The sequence below is a fragment of the Suncus etruscus genome, chromosome 3 (genome assembly GCF_024139225.1).
Source record: "Suncus etruscus isolate mSunEtr1 chromosome 3, mSunEtr1.pri.cur, whole genome shotgun sequence".
NCBI lineage: Eukaryota > Metazoa > Chordata > Mammalia > Eulipotyphla > Soricidae > Suncus > Suncus etruscus.
The window spans coordinates 8,897,314-8,911,727 of record NC_064850.1 but is presented as its reverse complement, the minus strand read 5'-3'; the positions used below and the strand labels follow the sequence as shown (position 1 = coordinate 8,911,727).

The window sequence follows — 14,414 nt, the reverse complement described above, 5'->3', positions numbered from 1 at the left end:
GACTCCAGAGAGTATTCTTCCTCTGAATAATAAGATGAAATATAAAGGGTAAAGGGGGTTGGGGAGATAGCTCAACGGATACCTCAAGACTCCCTGAGCATCCCACAAGCAACCCTTGAGCGCTAAGTCAGGAGGAGTCCCTGAGCACTGCCAGGGTGGCAGAAAACAAAACAAAAACAAAAGATGATATGAAATGAGAACCTTATTTGCAATTCTCCCCAGTTTTTAAATTAAAACGAAACTGCTGTACTTTAGCTCTTTTCACTGTGAGGCAAAAAATAATCTGCCCTGCAGAGACACGATTATCATTTAAATTTCTTATCAGTCCCCCAAAACTAGCTTTTTAATATTAATGAAGCAACTAAAACTAAAAAGGTCAACAGAGCTACTGAATTACTGAATATGAGGTTAAATAAAAGTGAGTCCATTTGGAAAACATCTTTTTTTCAGGGGGATTGTTTTGTTTTGGGGCTGCAGCAGGCTAACTTCTTAGTTGTAGCTCTGTACTCAGGAATCACTCCTGGTGGTACTCAGGGGACTATATGCCATAGATTGAATCTGGGTCAGCAGCATTTAAGGCAAGTGTCTTACCCACCACACACTCTCTCTAGCATCTTGAAAACATCTTTTTCCGTTGATGCTTTTTGTTTTTTAGGCCAACCAGACAGTGCTTGGGGATATGGGATGCCAAACCCAGATTGGCTGCATGCAAGGCAAATGTCCTTCCAGTTGTATTATCACTCTGGTCCCCTGAAAACAACTTTTAAGATTCAACTCTTTGAACTGATAACCTTGACCAATATTCTCATCTCCGAGAAAATGAAATCTCTTATTTTAGGAGATTGTTGTTAAGGAAGAATAAAATTTGACAACATAAATATAATGCTAAACCCAAATTAAAGAAACTAGGGGCCGGAGAGATAGCATGGAGGTAAGGCGTTTGCCTTTCATGCAGGAGGTCATCGGTTCGAATCCCGGCGCCCCATATGGTCCCCTGTGCCTGCCAGGAGCAATTTCTGAGCCTGGAGCCAGGAATAACCCCTGAGCACTGCCAGGTGTGACCCAAAAACAAAAAAAAAACAACAAACAAACAAAAAAAAAAAAACCCAAATTAAAGAAACTAAAATATGGGCCCGGAGAGATAGCACAGCAGCATTTGCCTTGCAAGTAGCCAATCTAGGACCAAAGGTGGTTGGTTCGAATCCCGGTGTCCCATATGGTCCCCTGTGCCTGCCAGGAACTATTTCTGAGCAGACAATCAGGAGTAACCCCTGAGCAATGCCTGGTGTGGCCCAAAAACCAAAGAAACTAAAATATATATAGACACTCACAATAGAGTGAATATAAATATAATCCCTGGTAAGGAAATTCAAGATTAATACTGGAGGAGGGAAAAAAAAAAAAAAGATTAATACGGGGCCGGGCGGTGGCGCTGGAGGTAAGGTGCCTGCCTTGCCTGCGCTAGCCTAGGACGGACCGCGGTTCGATCCCCCGGCGTCCCATATGGTCCCCCCAAGAAGCCAGGAGCAACTTCTGAGCGCATAGCCAGGAGTAACCCCTGAGCATCACAGGGTGTGGCCCAAAAACCAAAAAAAAAAAAAAAAAAGATTAATACTAAGATTTGCTTGACAAACAAATAATGCCCATTCATACCCAGTAACCACCACGTATTTCCCATCAGGCTGATGCTTCAGGCGTTCCAGTGCTGACAGCAGAACTTTGGCCTTGGTTTCTCCATACAATTCAACCTCTTCAGAGAGCAGACCAATTTCTCGAGCTAGGTTAGCGATGGGCTTCGGCTTACAAGATCGTGATATGTCAATGTCACTTAAAAGAAGCAGAAAATTCACACCAATCTTTAATTAATTTTTGCTTACTTAAATCGATCGGAGTTTAAATTCCTTATAACAATGCTGCCTTGCTCCCTTCCCCAAGCATCCCTGGAGCTCCAGGAAGTGACATAAACACAGCGTGGGTGTTGGTCTGCTAGAAACCAGAGATGCACTGAGTTTTAGACCAGCAAAACTTGATCTTTTACCTGGGAACAGGTGTCTTGAGGTTGAGGCTGTTATACTGAATCCTCCATTTTCCGGGCTTACACTTCTCCAGGAAACGCTGTGCACTCTCTACCGTGCTCTAAACAAAACAATAGGCATGTAACTTAGAAGAAAGGGGATTCTTTTTGGCTCCAGTGCAGTTCCAAATCCTGGCTCGCTCTGGTGCCCCGATACAACCGCAATATGAACAACTTTAGACTCAATCTATTCACGAACAAGCTTCATTCAACTCCAGGCTGGAATCAGAAGGCACCTACAATGCTCCAGGGCTCCGAGGGGTATGTGGGACAAAAGGCAAGGTAGCCAATACCAGCCCCAAAGGCAGGGTTTCCATTTATCTTTTCCTGAATTCCAACTGATTAAGAATTGTGTCCTCTTTCCTCTCCTGCATGACTCTATTTCTCTATTCTTCCACTTTCCTTTTGTTTTTGATTTAGTACCAAAACCAGAGGTGCTCAGGGGTTACTCCTGGCAGGCTCGGGGGACCATATAGGATGCCAGGAATTGAACCCGGATCCCTCCCAGGTCGGCTTCGTGCAGGAAAACATCCTACAACTGTGCTATCACTCCAGTCCCTCCTAATAGGCTAAATTTCTATAAGATTTTATTTGATGTGAATTAGTTTCCCAAGACATTTTATGTATTTTCTTAGTTCTTATGCTTGGAAATAATGTTGATGAAGTGCCTTTACTATTATATGATGGTGTAAATGGTGAGTTAATAATAATTTTCTGCGGCCGGCGAGGTGGCGCTAGAGGTAAAGTGTCTGCCTTGCAAGCACTAGCCAAGGAAGGACTGTGGTTCCATCCCCCGCGTCCCATATGGTCCCCCCAAGCCAGGGGCAATTTCTGAGTGCTTATCCAGGAGTAACCCCTGAGCATCAAATGGGTGTGGCCTGAAAAACAAAAAAAATTTTCTGCATGTGAGTCAATATTTTTTGGTAATTTTTAGGGCAAAACTTAGGCTGGCATCTCAGAATAAATACTTTAGTTATTTAGTTATTTTATTTATTTTTTGGTTTTTGGATCACACCTGGCTCAGGGGTTAGTGCCACGCTCTGCACTCAGAAATTACTCATGGCAGCCTCAGGGGACCATTTGGGATGTTGGGATTGAACCCAGGTTGGCTTGCCTGCCAGGCAAACGCCCTACCCGTGATGGGTTTACCTTCTGGTCCCATTCCCTTCTTTCTCTTTAATAGGGCCTACAATCTTACTTCTTGAGTAGGTTTTTAAACATTTCTACCAGGGAAGAAAAGCAGTCATTATTTGAACTGTACAGGCTCCATTGGCCCAAGACTGAAATGTTGATCTACACGCACCTGCATTAGCATTGCCACCGTCATGGGCCCAACGCCACCAGGCACTGGCGTGATGAAGCTTGCCCTCTCTCGAGCCTCACCATAAGCCACATCACCCACGACTTTTTTCCCGTTGGGTTTTGAAGCATCTGGACAAGGGGGGATATTAAAAATGATAGATTTTAAAAATTATAATCAGATTTTTAAATTATGTACCAATCACAACAGTTTTCCCCAAAAGTTATGTGGTGTTTAGGGTATGGAGTCCCATCTGGCTCAAGAGTCTTATTTATTTATTTTTTGGTTTTTGGGTCACATCCGGCGTTGCTCAGGGGTTACTCCTGGCTGTCTGCTCAGAAATAGCTCCTGGCAGGCACGGGGGACCCTATGGGACACCAGGATTCGAACCAACCACCTTTGGTCCGGGATCGGCTGCTTGCAAGGCAAATGCCACTGTGCTATCTCTCCGGGCCCAAGAGTCTTATTTTTATTTAGAAGCTAAGGAATGACGGTTGCTTCCTTTTTTTTCTAGGGAGAAACTTGTTTTACCCACAAAACTCCCAATTTGCTGAAGCGGCTTTTCAGGGCCAGGAGGATCCTTTTGTAGTCTGTCAGGTGGCAAATAAAATACCAACTGTTTTTTGTTATTCTTGAAACCAACTACCCAGGAGATAATGAAGACCTTTTAAAATGCTAATGTGCCCAAGGCTGACAATGGAATTTTTTTTGGGTGCATAAAACTCCAACTATGTCACAGCTGCCAGATACCGTTTCTACAGCAACTGTCAGCATTTTGTAAGCTTCATGCATGAGCTGGAAGAACAATTCGAAATCCAATTCTAAAGACAAGCAGCTACTTAAATGTATGCAAAAGGCAAAGAATATAATTGCACTTCCCTTAAAAGGAGACAAGAACAACTACAAATTCGGGCTGCAAAGAATAGCTACTCAAGAGAATAAAAGCCAATGGTGCATGGACGCTAGCTAGCTAACTCACTCACTCACTCACTCACTCACTCACTCACTCACTCACTCACTCACTCACTCACTCACTCACTCACCCAAAGCAGATCCTACACTGACTCAGGGCACTTCTAGGAAGGCGGGCGATAAGCCTAGACTCTGCAGCTCGAAGGTTCCTGGAGTAACATCTGGTAGGTATATGCTATTTTCTGGAGTGGATGAAAACAACTTTTTGGAATAAAGGAGACATGCTAATTCTTGCACTATGACGAGGCAAGAAATGATGCACTAGGTGAGCTGAATTTTGCTTTTCAGCCAAATGCTGTCAGGATTAACCTGAATGCCCTCTGTGGTACACAGTACATCATGAAGACTTCAATGGAGCAGATGGGAAGGAAGAGAGAGCTTCTCAATGTAAGAGCATGGTTTCAGCAACCAGCAAACATCCTGGCTTTTTCTTATAGGGGCCAGAGTGATAGATGCAGGTACGGTATCTGCCTTGAATATGGCAGACTTAGGTTTGATCCCCAGCATTCCATATTGGTCCCTCAAGCACTGCCTCAGTATTTCCTGACTGCAGAGTCAGGAATAACCCCTGAGCATTGTGATGTCCAACCCAGCCCCACAATTTTTTTTTTCCTTTTTGGGGAGAAGGGGCTCACACCTGGTAGCGCTTAGGAGTTATTCCTGGCTCTATGCTCAGAAGTCACTCCTGGCAAGCTTGGGGACTATATAGGACGCTACGATTCAAACCCAGGTCTGTCCCATGTTGGCCAAATGAAAGGCAAACGCCTTACCTCTGTGCTATCGCTCTGGCCCCTTTCTAAGAATTTTTCACCAAGTTTGGACTTATTCACATTTAATTTGGGGAAGTCTGTTAATAGAGTTCTATAATAGAAGCTACTACAATGGATAGATTGAGATTGGATTTGGACTAAAGGGTATGAATTTATTCTCTCTTTAAAACCTTCTCCCGAAACTTTACTATTAATAAAGCTCTTTTTGGATTAGTTTTAATTTGCCAAACAGAAGAATTACATTTACGTATTTAGGTCAATCATTTTTGCTGTGTACTTTAAAAAGTTTAAACAATTACTTTAGAAAAATACTTTATTCATTTTTCATTTGACAACTTTAATATGCTATCCCTCAGTTGATTTAAATAATAAAAAATTGGACTAGAGGCCAGAGCAGTGGCACAGAGGTAGGGCTTTTGTCTTGCACGTGGCTGGCCTAGGACAGACTGTGGTTCGATTCCCCGGCATCCCATATGGTTCCCTAAGCCAGGAGCAATTTCTGAGCACAAAGCCAGGAGTCACCAGGTGTGGCCCAAAAACCAAAAAAACAAACAAACAAAAAAGAAAACCCAAAAAAATAGAACTGAGAAACTGCTCAGTTATGGAACCTTACACTTCTAATATTAAAATTTACAAAGCCATCTTCAGGGCCTCCTCTCACTAGTCTATGATAAAGTTTTTCTCAGAGGACAATATAATCCAGTCTTTCACTATTCACCAATATTTCCAGGATCAGATCCTAGGATCTGACCAAGAGAAAAGATATTATTTTAGCCTTCTTCATATATATACTTTTTTTTGGCTTTTGGGTCACACCTGGCAGCACTCAGGGGTTCCTCCTGGCTCTATGCTCAGAAATCGCCCCTGGCACGCTTGGGGGACCATATGGGATGCCGGGATTTGAACCATTGATCCTCTGATAGCAAGATCTGATAGCTGGAGAGATAGTGTCTCTCCAGTCCTAGCCTTCTTCAAATTTTACCATTTGTGTAAGAAATAAATGTGAATAGGAGAAAAAGTTTCATGTTTAACTCAACATTTGCATCTCTGTAAGTCCCAAGATCCCCACCCAGAATTTCTTTGTCTCTCAGATGTCCTCCCCCAAAACGTCAAAAGCAGGAAGAGGATCCAGAATGTGCAAGGTTCAAAAGAATGAGCCTGAATGTCATATCGGCACGTACTCAAAAGGGAATTGCAGGAGAGCAATTTCTTTATGGCCCAAAAGATCATTACACTATAAGAAAAATGAGTGATCAATTATGAGCAAATGTCTTAAAAGCGTGGTAGGCAGAGTGGGAGGGAGGTTAAAAACAGGGAAGGCTTGACAGTGACTAATATTCCTGGCAGCTCAGCGTCTGTATTTCGAACCTGATATGGGAAAGGAGAATAAAAGGTTGTTCTTGTTATAACTCCCTTCAACAATCCAACATGTACGCGTGCCAGCATATTAGGAGGCAGATATGGACAGAGCATGCTGGGTGTTGACTCTATATTAGGGAAGAACAAAGGACACCCCCATGTGACATGTGACAAACAAGACACCAAAAGGTATGGGAAGGCAAGTGGGATTTTCAAAACTTTTCCCTTGTGGGGGAAATTTCAGACAAGTTTTGGAAGGAAATCGAGACAGGATGGGGTGGGGAAGTGGCTGAAATCAAGGCCACCGCTGAATTTTCTATCATGGGGAGCCGGAGTCGAAGGCTTCACAGACACAATCATCTGATTAAAGATTCTTAATCTCTGAGCTATTTCATGTTGGAAAACTTCAGGTGCAAAAATAGTCTGCTTAGCAGCAGGAGTTATAAAGGACAAGCAAGGCGTGTGCAGGGAAGTCCAGAACAGGAATTCACAGCCTACGTGAAAAAGCAGCACAGAGGAAGTTCCCACTAGCAGGGGGCTGAGGAGTGTGACAAGTAAAGCAGGACCAAGATGCACACGGTCCTGATCAGCAGGGGGCTGACAAAAGCAGGCAGAGAGAGCGTGTGCAAGCAAGCCAGCAGGTGCTCTGAAGATCAGCCAGAAGGTCACAGTTTATCCAGCTGAGACTCAAAGTCAGAGTACAGAGAAGAGATATGGGGACATTCCTAATATTTAAAATAAAAAAATAGGGCCAGAGAGATAGCACAGTGGTAGAGCGTTTGCCTTATATGTGGCCAACCCAGGAGATGATGGTTCGATTCCCGGCACCCCATAGGGTTCCCTGAGCCTGCCAGGAGTAATTTCAGAGCGCAGAGCCAGGAGTTACCACTGAGATGTGACCCAAAAAACCAAACGACATAAAATAAAATAATAGGGAATAACTGGAAGGAAAATGAAGATTCTACACCCGTGGGAAGGAAGGATGGCGATATTACTAACCATCTGGGGAGTGAAGAGAAATAGAGAAGAAGATGCTTCTGGACATAAGCAGAGGATGAGCTTTACTTTATGTGCCTAGAAAGAGTCCAGGACAAACCTCTAAAAAACTTCTGGCAAGGGGCCAAAGCAGTGGCACTAGAGGTAAGGCATCTGCCTTGCAAGCGCTAGCCTAGGACGGACTGTGGTTTGATCTCCCGGTGTCCCATATGGTCCCCCCAAAGCCAGGAATGATTTCAGAGCGCATAGCCAGGAGTAACCCCTGAGAGTCAACAGGTGTGGCCCAAGAACAAAAACAAAACAAAAAAACTCTTGGCAAAATGAATCCTCCTCCAAGATCTTCCATTTTGCATACTATTTTAAATCTATAAGTCATCTGTTAAGCTAAAGTGATCTCGATATAAAAACAGGGCACACCTGCCTCACTCCTGTTCGTGTCACACAGACAGTGGCTAAAATCACAAGCTCTGCATTACCTTGCTTTCAACGGGGCTACTATGCCAGCTACTAACTGCCTGCATCTCCCCACCCTGGGCATGTCCCTCAGAGAGTCTGAGCACTTTCAAGCTCAAGTGGAACAATGGATTTCTTGCCTTGATTTCATTTGGTGACCCAGATTCCTTCCTCTGTCTAGTACATCACCAGAAATGGTTTTCCTCCTCCTGCACCACTCACCTGGGATATAATTGATTCCACAGTCGATGACTATTGCTCCAGGTTTGATCCACTCCCCTTTCACCATTTCTGGCTGACCAGTGGCGACCACCAGGATGTCACCTTTATTCACCTAGGGGACGATGGTTCAGATATTAAATAGAGAAACACAGACATCTACACTGAGGATCAAGATACAGCTGAGTTGGTAGAGCATTTGCCTTGCATGCACGAGGCCCTAGGTTTCATCCCCAGCACCACCAAATATGTATTGACAAAAATCTAGAATGGAAGGATATCCCTAAGTTTTGTGTAAATTTATTTTTCTTTTTGGTTTTGGGCCACATCCAGCAGTGCTTAGGGCTTAATCCTATCTCTGTACTCACTCCTGGCAGTGCTCAAGGGTACATACAGGTACCTGAGATAGAACCCAGGTCAGCTGCATGCAAGACAAGTTCTTACTTAGCCCCAGCTCTGCATAAAACTCTTGTCATCAACCTATTCAATAACATATTAGGTCAATCTCAAGCACAGGCTGTAAACCGTTTCCGCCTTTCTTTCATATGTTGCACCTATTCCTACACGAGACAAAGAATATTCTTTTTTTAGGGCACTTCACTGAAGGAGGAAACTGGTGAGAACCTCAGGGTAGGGAAGAGCCCTGTCTTGGAGCCCTCAATTAGTTTCTTCTTCCACAGAATGTGGTGGCAACCATCTTCTGCAAGGTCTGGACAGCTGGGATGCATTCAGAGTAGAGGTGCAGCACCTCTCTTTTAGTTTACAGCCTACACTGCCAACTGGGGTACAGACACAGGAGAATTCTTAGGCTCAAAATTCAACATGAGTCAAGTGCAGGTTGTTACAGGGGCCCAGGGACCAACCCCAGAGTGACTCTACCTTGGAGGCCAGCATGGCTGAGCATCTGTGTGCATCAGGTTGCCAGGGGTCAAGTCCTAGTTCTGCTACTGAGATTCCCTCATCTGCCACAAGGTGGTTGGCCAGAACAAAATCTGGCAAGTTAGCTTTAATAGGTGCTTAGGACTGAACCCAGGGACTCACACATGCAATGCATGTGCTCCACCACTGAGACACATCAAATTTGTAGTTGTAATGTTTCTCTCATACACACATGTATATACACACACACACATCTTCTTCTCCACCTGGGACCTTTACCTCTTCATTGAGATTGGCCGTCTTTGAGTGGCAAGTGGTTACAGTCGCATTATTCCACAGAAGCAAGTCATGCATCGGGGCACCAACTATTTTACTGCGGCCAACCACCACAGCGTGCCTGCCAGCAATCTGTACCCCTGAAAGAAGAAAAGCCACCATACATCAGAGAACTGTGGGGAGTCATCCCTTATAGAGCACTGACGTCGTAAAGCATGAAACTCTACACAAAAGCAGGATTTTAGCCACAAGGTAACATCCCGCCCCTAAATATTTGGCCCTGCTTTGGCAATACCCTCAATTCTAGCACTGCAGATACAAACTGGGACACGGACATGTATGTTTTCTGTGGGTTTAAGGGAGCGGTTTAAGCCAAGATTCATTCATTGAGTCATAGGAGAGTGGGAAGAAAACCTACACACAAAGAAGAAAGAAACCCCAACAAATCCCTAAACAGCCATATGGAAGAAGAGGACATCAGATTAAATTACAGGGGAAAAAGTTACAGTCAATGGGAAATAAAGGGGTGGAGGGAAGTAAGGGAAAGTAGACTGAATTAGTAACTCTTCTCAACTTGCATTAAGTTGACCAGAGCAGTTCCTCACCTACAGTTCTCATTTGCCCAGGGCTTTAGCTACAGGCTAGCCTGATGACATTATACCTCTGACCTTTTCTCAGATCCTACCCAACAGAAAGCAATCTTGGGCCAACTGGGCCAGGGGTTCAGCACAAAAGACCACGGATGTGAGGATGCTCAAGCTGTGGTAGTGTTTGGGGGATGGGACTCCAGGGTTGCACTTGGCATGCTCAAAGGCCTTTATCATACTAAGGACAGGACTAAACAAAAAAAAATACTTCTTTAAATATAAAACAACAACAACAACAACAAAACACCCTGCTATACACATATGTGTTGCCTGAGCGCTTGGTGCTCAAGCACATGTCGCCTGCACCTCCCTTTTGAGATGTGTTCTCTCGTTACTCTCATGATGGGTTGTATTCCGGGACTCTTTCTACCTTTGGTGCCTGTACTCTCCCTTAAGTGTATTATTCTCTCTCTTTATTATCCTCTCCCTTGTCTTCCTCAATACTTCTGAATAAAACCTGTTTTTTTGTTTGTTTGTTCTTTACTAAAAACAACAACAGGGGCCGGGCGGTGGCGCTAAAGGTAAGGTGCCTGCCTTGCCTGCGCTAGCCTTGAACGAACTGCGGTTCGATCCCCGGTGTCCCATATGGTCCCCCAAGCCAGGAGCAACTTCTGAGCACATAGCCAGGAGTAACCCCTGAGCGTTACCGGGTGTGGCCCAAAAACCAAAAAAAAAAAAAACACAACAACAACCCTCTGCTGAAAGTACGGTTAAAAGTACTTAAACAGGAACATTAAAATACCAATGTAGAGAGACTCAATAATGGGATGATATGACCAACTGTTCAAGAGGTATGTTTTAGTCACCTGTCTAGTCCCAGAATTACTACGAAGGCTCAATGCCATTTAGTGGGTGGAGGCTTAAAAGGATTTTTTTTTTTAACAGTAGGGCTCCTTTCTCCCCTCAAATACCAGTTACTTTGAAGTCAGGTAATCCTCTACCAATCAAGCCCATCAACTCTCAGTTCATAGTGCATCTCCTCTAGACCACACAACAAGACGAATCTCTAAAAACTGGGGCTTTAGTTTTTGCTGGTTTGTACCTGTCTCCTTGATGAGTTCCAAACATCCTTTTGGTGTACAAGGGATAAAACAGTCATGTAGGTCACCTCTAGCAAGTTTCCCAGCACTGATGCTCGTCAACCTAAAACAATAAAGGCGATGAAGAGGAAAATAAAGGTAACAAAATGAGAACAGCATGTATTTGGTTCTTGACTTTCCAAAGAGATACCATAACACGTGGAACCAATAGACAGAGAAGACCAAGTCACACTCACCCGTCCACATCCTTTTCGGGCGAGATGGCATTGATCACTGCTTCAGTGTTGATGGGATTCTCTGAATCTAAAGGGAGCTGCACTATGAACCCATGGACAGTGGTGTCCTCATTCAAAGAGGTAATGCACTTCACCACCTAACGGGAATAAATACCACATGCAAACGAAGACATATCTATCACGTGGGAACCATAAAAACCCCAAACCCCTTTTGTTTGTTTTTTGGGTCACACCTGGCAGCGCTCAGGTGCCACTCCTGGCTCGATGCTCAGAAATCACCCCTGGCAGGCATAGGGGACCATATGAGATGCTGGGATTCGAACCACCATCCTTCTGCATGAAAGGCAAAAGCCCTATCTCTAAGCTATCTCTCCGGCCCACAAAACCCCTTCAAGTCAGTAATCAGGCCAACCCTTCCCCTCACCAATAGCTTAACTAACTACTGTCTTCTTGCAATATATCCTTTCTTGAATCTTAAGATAAGGAACCTTTATTTCACCTCAACAAAGAATGTAATCTTTGGGTATCTGGCAAAAAAAAAACAACAAAAAAAACCTACATCAAACTTTAATAACTTAGCACCTACTAATAACTTTAACACTTTATCATGGCAACAGTAATGTTCTACCATTCAAATCAATATTTCTGTAATGGTAGATATGGTCTACTATATACCCCTATAACAACAAATCGAAGTGGCCAGTACTACTGAAGAATCAATTATTTTGCTTTATTTCATTTTAAGTAAGTACTTACTCAGGGCGAGTGGCTACTCTATAGGCCAGTATAAATGCATAATATTTCCATAAACTCAGATCGTTCTTTTTCCCTCCTGCCCCTTTAGCTCATCCCTCTACTTCCAGGCAACATAGTTTTGAATTTAATCACCAATAGTTTGTTTTGCCTGTACTTGTACATCATGTAAAGGGAATATACATTTGGCTTTTAAAACACAAGTTACTATTTAGGCCAAGTACTCTTTCTTTTATTTTTAGTGGTGGTGGTGAGGAGACCACTGAAGAGACCTCTAAGTCTCCCAAGTGTTCAGGAGGCCCAGATGCTTATCCTGACAATTTGCTCACAGGCAAGAGTTTGGGGCCTGGAGAGATAGCACGGCAAGAGGGCACTTGCCTTGCATGTGGCTGATCTAGGACAGACCTGGGTTCGATTTCCGGATCCCATATGGTTCCCTGAGCCTACGAGGAGCGATTTCTGAACACAGAGTCAGGAGTAATCCCTGAGTGCCACTGGGTGTGCCCCTCCCCCCAAAACAAAACAAAACAAAAACAGACAAGAGGTTTAAAGTAAAGCCTTGAATGTCGAGCTTGTCAGACTCTGCAGTACCAATTGTTACTAAAGTGTTTGGGGGACTTTCAGGTTAAAAAAAAAATTACTGAAAGGTGTTTCATACACTGAATCTGTAACGTACTAAACCAAAGACCTGTTAGCTGTCCTCTGAACGATCAAGTTAGATTAACTCACCTCAGACTCTGTGACCGTTTTTGGTAACTTCATGTGGGTGGTTTTGATCCCAATCTGCAAAAACAAACATTTCAAATAGGTCAAATAGGAAAGGGAATTTGGACATTACTCTTTACCCCAAGAAGTTTGCCAGCAGGTTCACCTTTACAAGCTCTAAGGACTCTAATTTTGACCTACTCATCATCTACTTGCTAAGTTATCACACTGGACTTAAGCAACTTCATGCCCACTAAGCAAATCTGGGAAAGTAAAATATTCCAGGGCATACCAGGGCCCCAGTCGAAGTCTTGTCTAAGTCTCCTATTTCTAACCTCGAGTCTGTTAAATTATTACAGGATGAGGGTAAGAGAAGGCGCCATGGGGGAGAGGAAGGGCGAGGCATTACCTCTTCTGCAGCCTTCAGCTTCACATTTATATAAAGATTGGAGTCATCTCTGTCGCCAACCTAGGATAATACATGCAAATCAGATGGTTAGGGAAAGGCACAGTGTATAGAAATGCTTCTGAAATTTCCACTGGGATGAAAGGAATGTTTAGTCACAAGGCTCTTGTTGCCGAGAACTTTTACAAAAGAACAAGGAAAATGTTGGGTCAGGATAAGGGTATGAACATAGGTGGCATTACTGACTCTGCCCAGGGCAGAGCCCTATTGATTTCTCACTGGAAAAGCCAAAATAAAGGGAGGGGATGGCATCTGCTGACCAATGAGCGGACCTGCCAGCAAAGCAGGGCATGGAGAGCTGAGGACTGTGGATGGGAGAGACAGACCCACCCACCCAGAGGGCACTCAACACCTGCTGCTGAAGTGGCACTTTGCAGAAGAGGCACCTGTGAGGGGTCTGAGCTAAAGGGCATGACTGGAAGACAAAGGGCTGTCTGTTCTTTGGAAGGAAGCACAGGGCAGAAGCCAACTGCTTGGAAATAACTGTCATCACTGCTGTGTTCCCTCCTTCTCTTGAATTCAGAGCCCTCTAATGGCTTCATTTTTCCTTCTAATATGTAGTACTTTATTTTACAAGTATTCTGCCATGATACAGTGTCTAACATTTGTCCTTTCAAGACTAGAACATTCTCTTTGGGTGAGCTACCTGAAAGATGTTTGGTTTCTTCCAAAATTGCCACAAGAGGGACAAGCATCAGGTCTGCTGATATTAAAGACAGTTGGAGGCTCCTTTTTGCTAAGGTAGGACATACTTAGGAGCGCCAGTCCCATCATAGATATTTCTATCTGCAAACCGTTATTTAAGTTGAACTCTGGGATTAAATAATTTTAACATTCACTTCAGGTTCTTCTTAAGATGCAACTTCTGGTCTATACTTAATCTTAATTTATCCCTAGGATAGCTGAAATGCTACTATAAGTCACTTCTCCAGGAAAGGCATGTGAGTCTATGCATTTCTGAAAATAATTTTCTGCTGCCTTTGCACCTGAAGGACCCACTTGACTAAATCTGGAGTGACAACATCTCTCGGTGATGTCTTCAGTATCTGGTATTAAAGGAGAGAGGTCTTTCGTTATTTGGCCTCTACAGGTAATTGTTTTATGCCTGAAAGTTGCTGACAGAAGTTTTCTAAAATTAGAAAACTGTTACCAGTTTTAAAAAGAAGCTTTGATAGTTACAAGTAGGAGTTATTTTTACTGTAATCCCAATGCAAAGGAAAAGACCTCTTAGGAGCCAATTTAAAGACTCACTCAATCTGGGGCATTTTT

At 43.7% G+C, this 14,414-nt stretch overlaps 1 protein-coding gene across 1 annotated transcript in view; it reads right to left on the bottom strand.

Annotated features, from left to right (window-relative positions):
- The window catches only part of MTHFD1 (methylenetetrahydrofolate dehydrogenase, cyclohydrolase and formyltetrahydrofolate synthetase 1), an 85,946-nt gene that overhangs the window by 35,986 nt on the left and 35,546 nt on the right, over window positions 1–14,414 (bottom strand). Inside the window, exons 3-11 of the mRNA XM_049770328.1 lie at window positions 13,089–13,148; window positions 12,704–12,757; window positions 11,222–11,358; window positions 10,988–11,088; window positions 9,302–9,438; window positions 8,147–8,258; window positions 3,378–3,505; window positions 2,039–2,136; window positions 1,654–1,827 (exon numbers count right to left, since the gene is read on the bottom strand). Of these exons, the coding sequence (XP_049626285.1) occupies window positions 1,654–1,827; window positions 2,039–2,136; window positions 3,378–3,505; window positions 8,147–8,258; window positions 9,302–9,438; window positions 10,988–11,088; window positions 11,222–11,358; window positions 12,704–12,757; window positions 13,089–13,148 (1,001 nt within the window). The remainder of the gene's footprint in view (window positions 1–1,653; window positions 1,828–2,038; window positions 2,137–3,377; window positions 3,506–8,146; window positions 8,259–9,301; window positions 9,439–10,987; window positions 11,089–11,221; window positions 11,359–12,703; window positions 12,758–13,088; window positions 13,149–14,414) is intronic.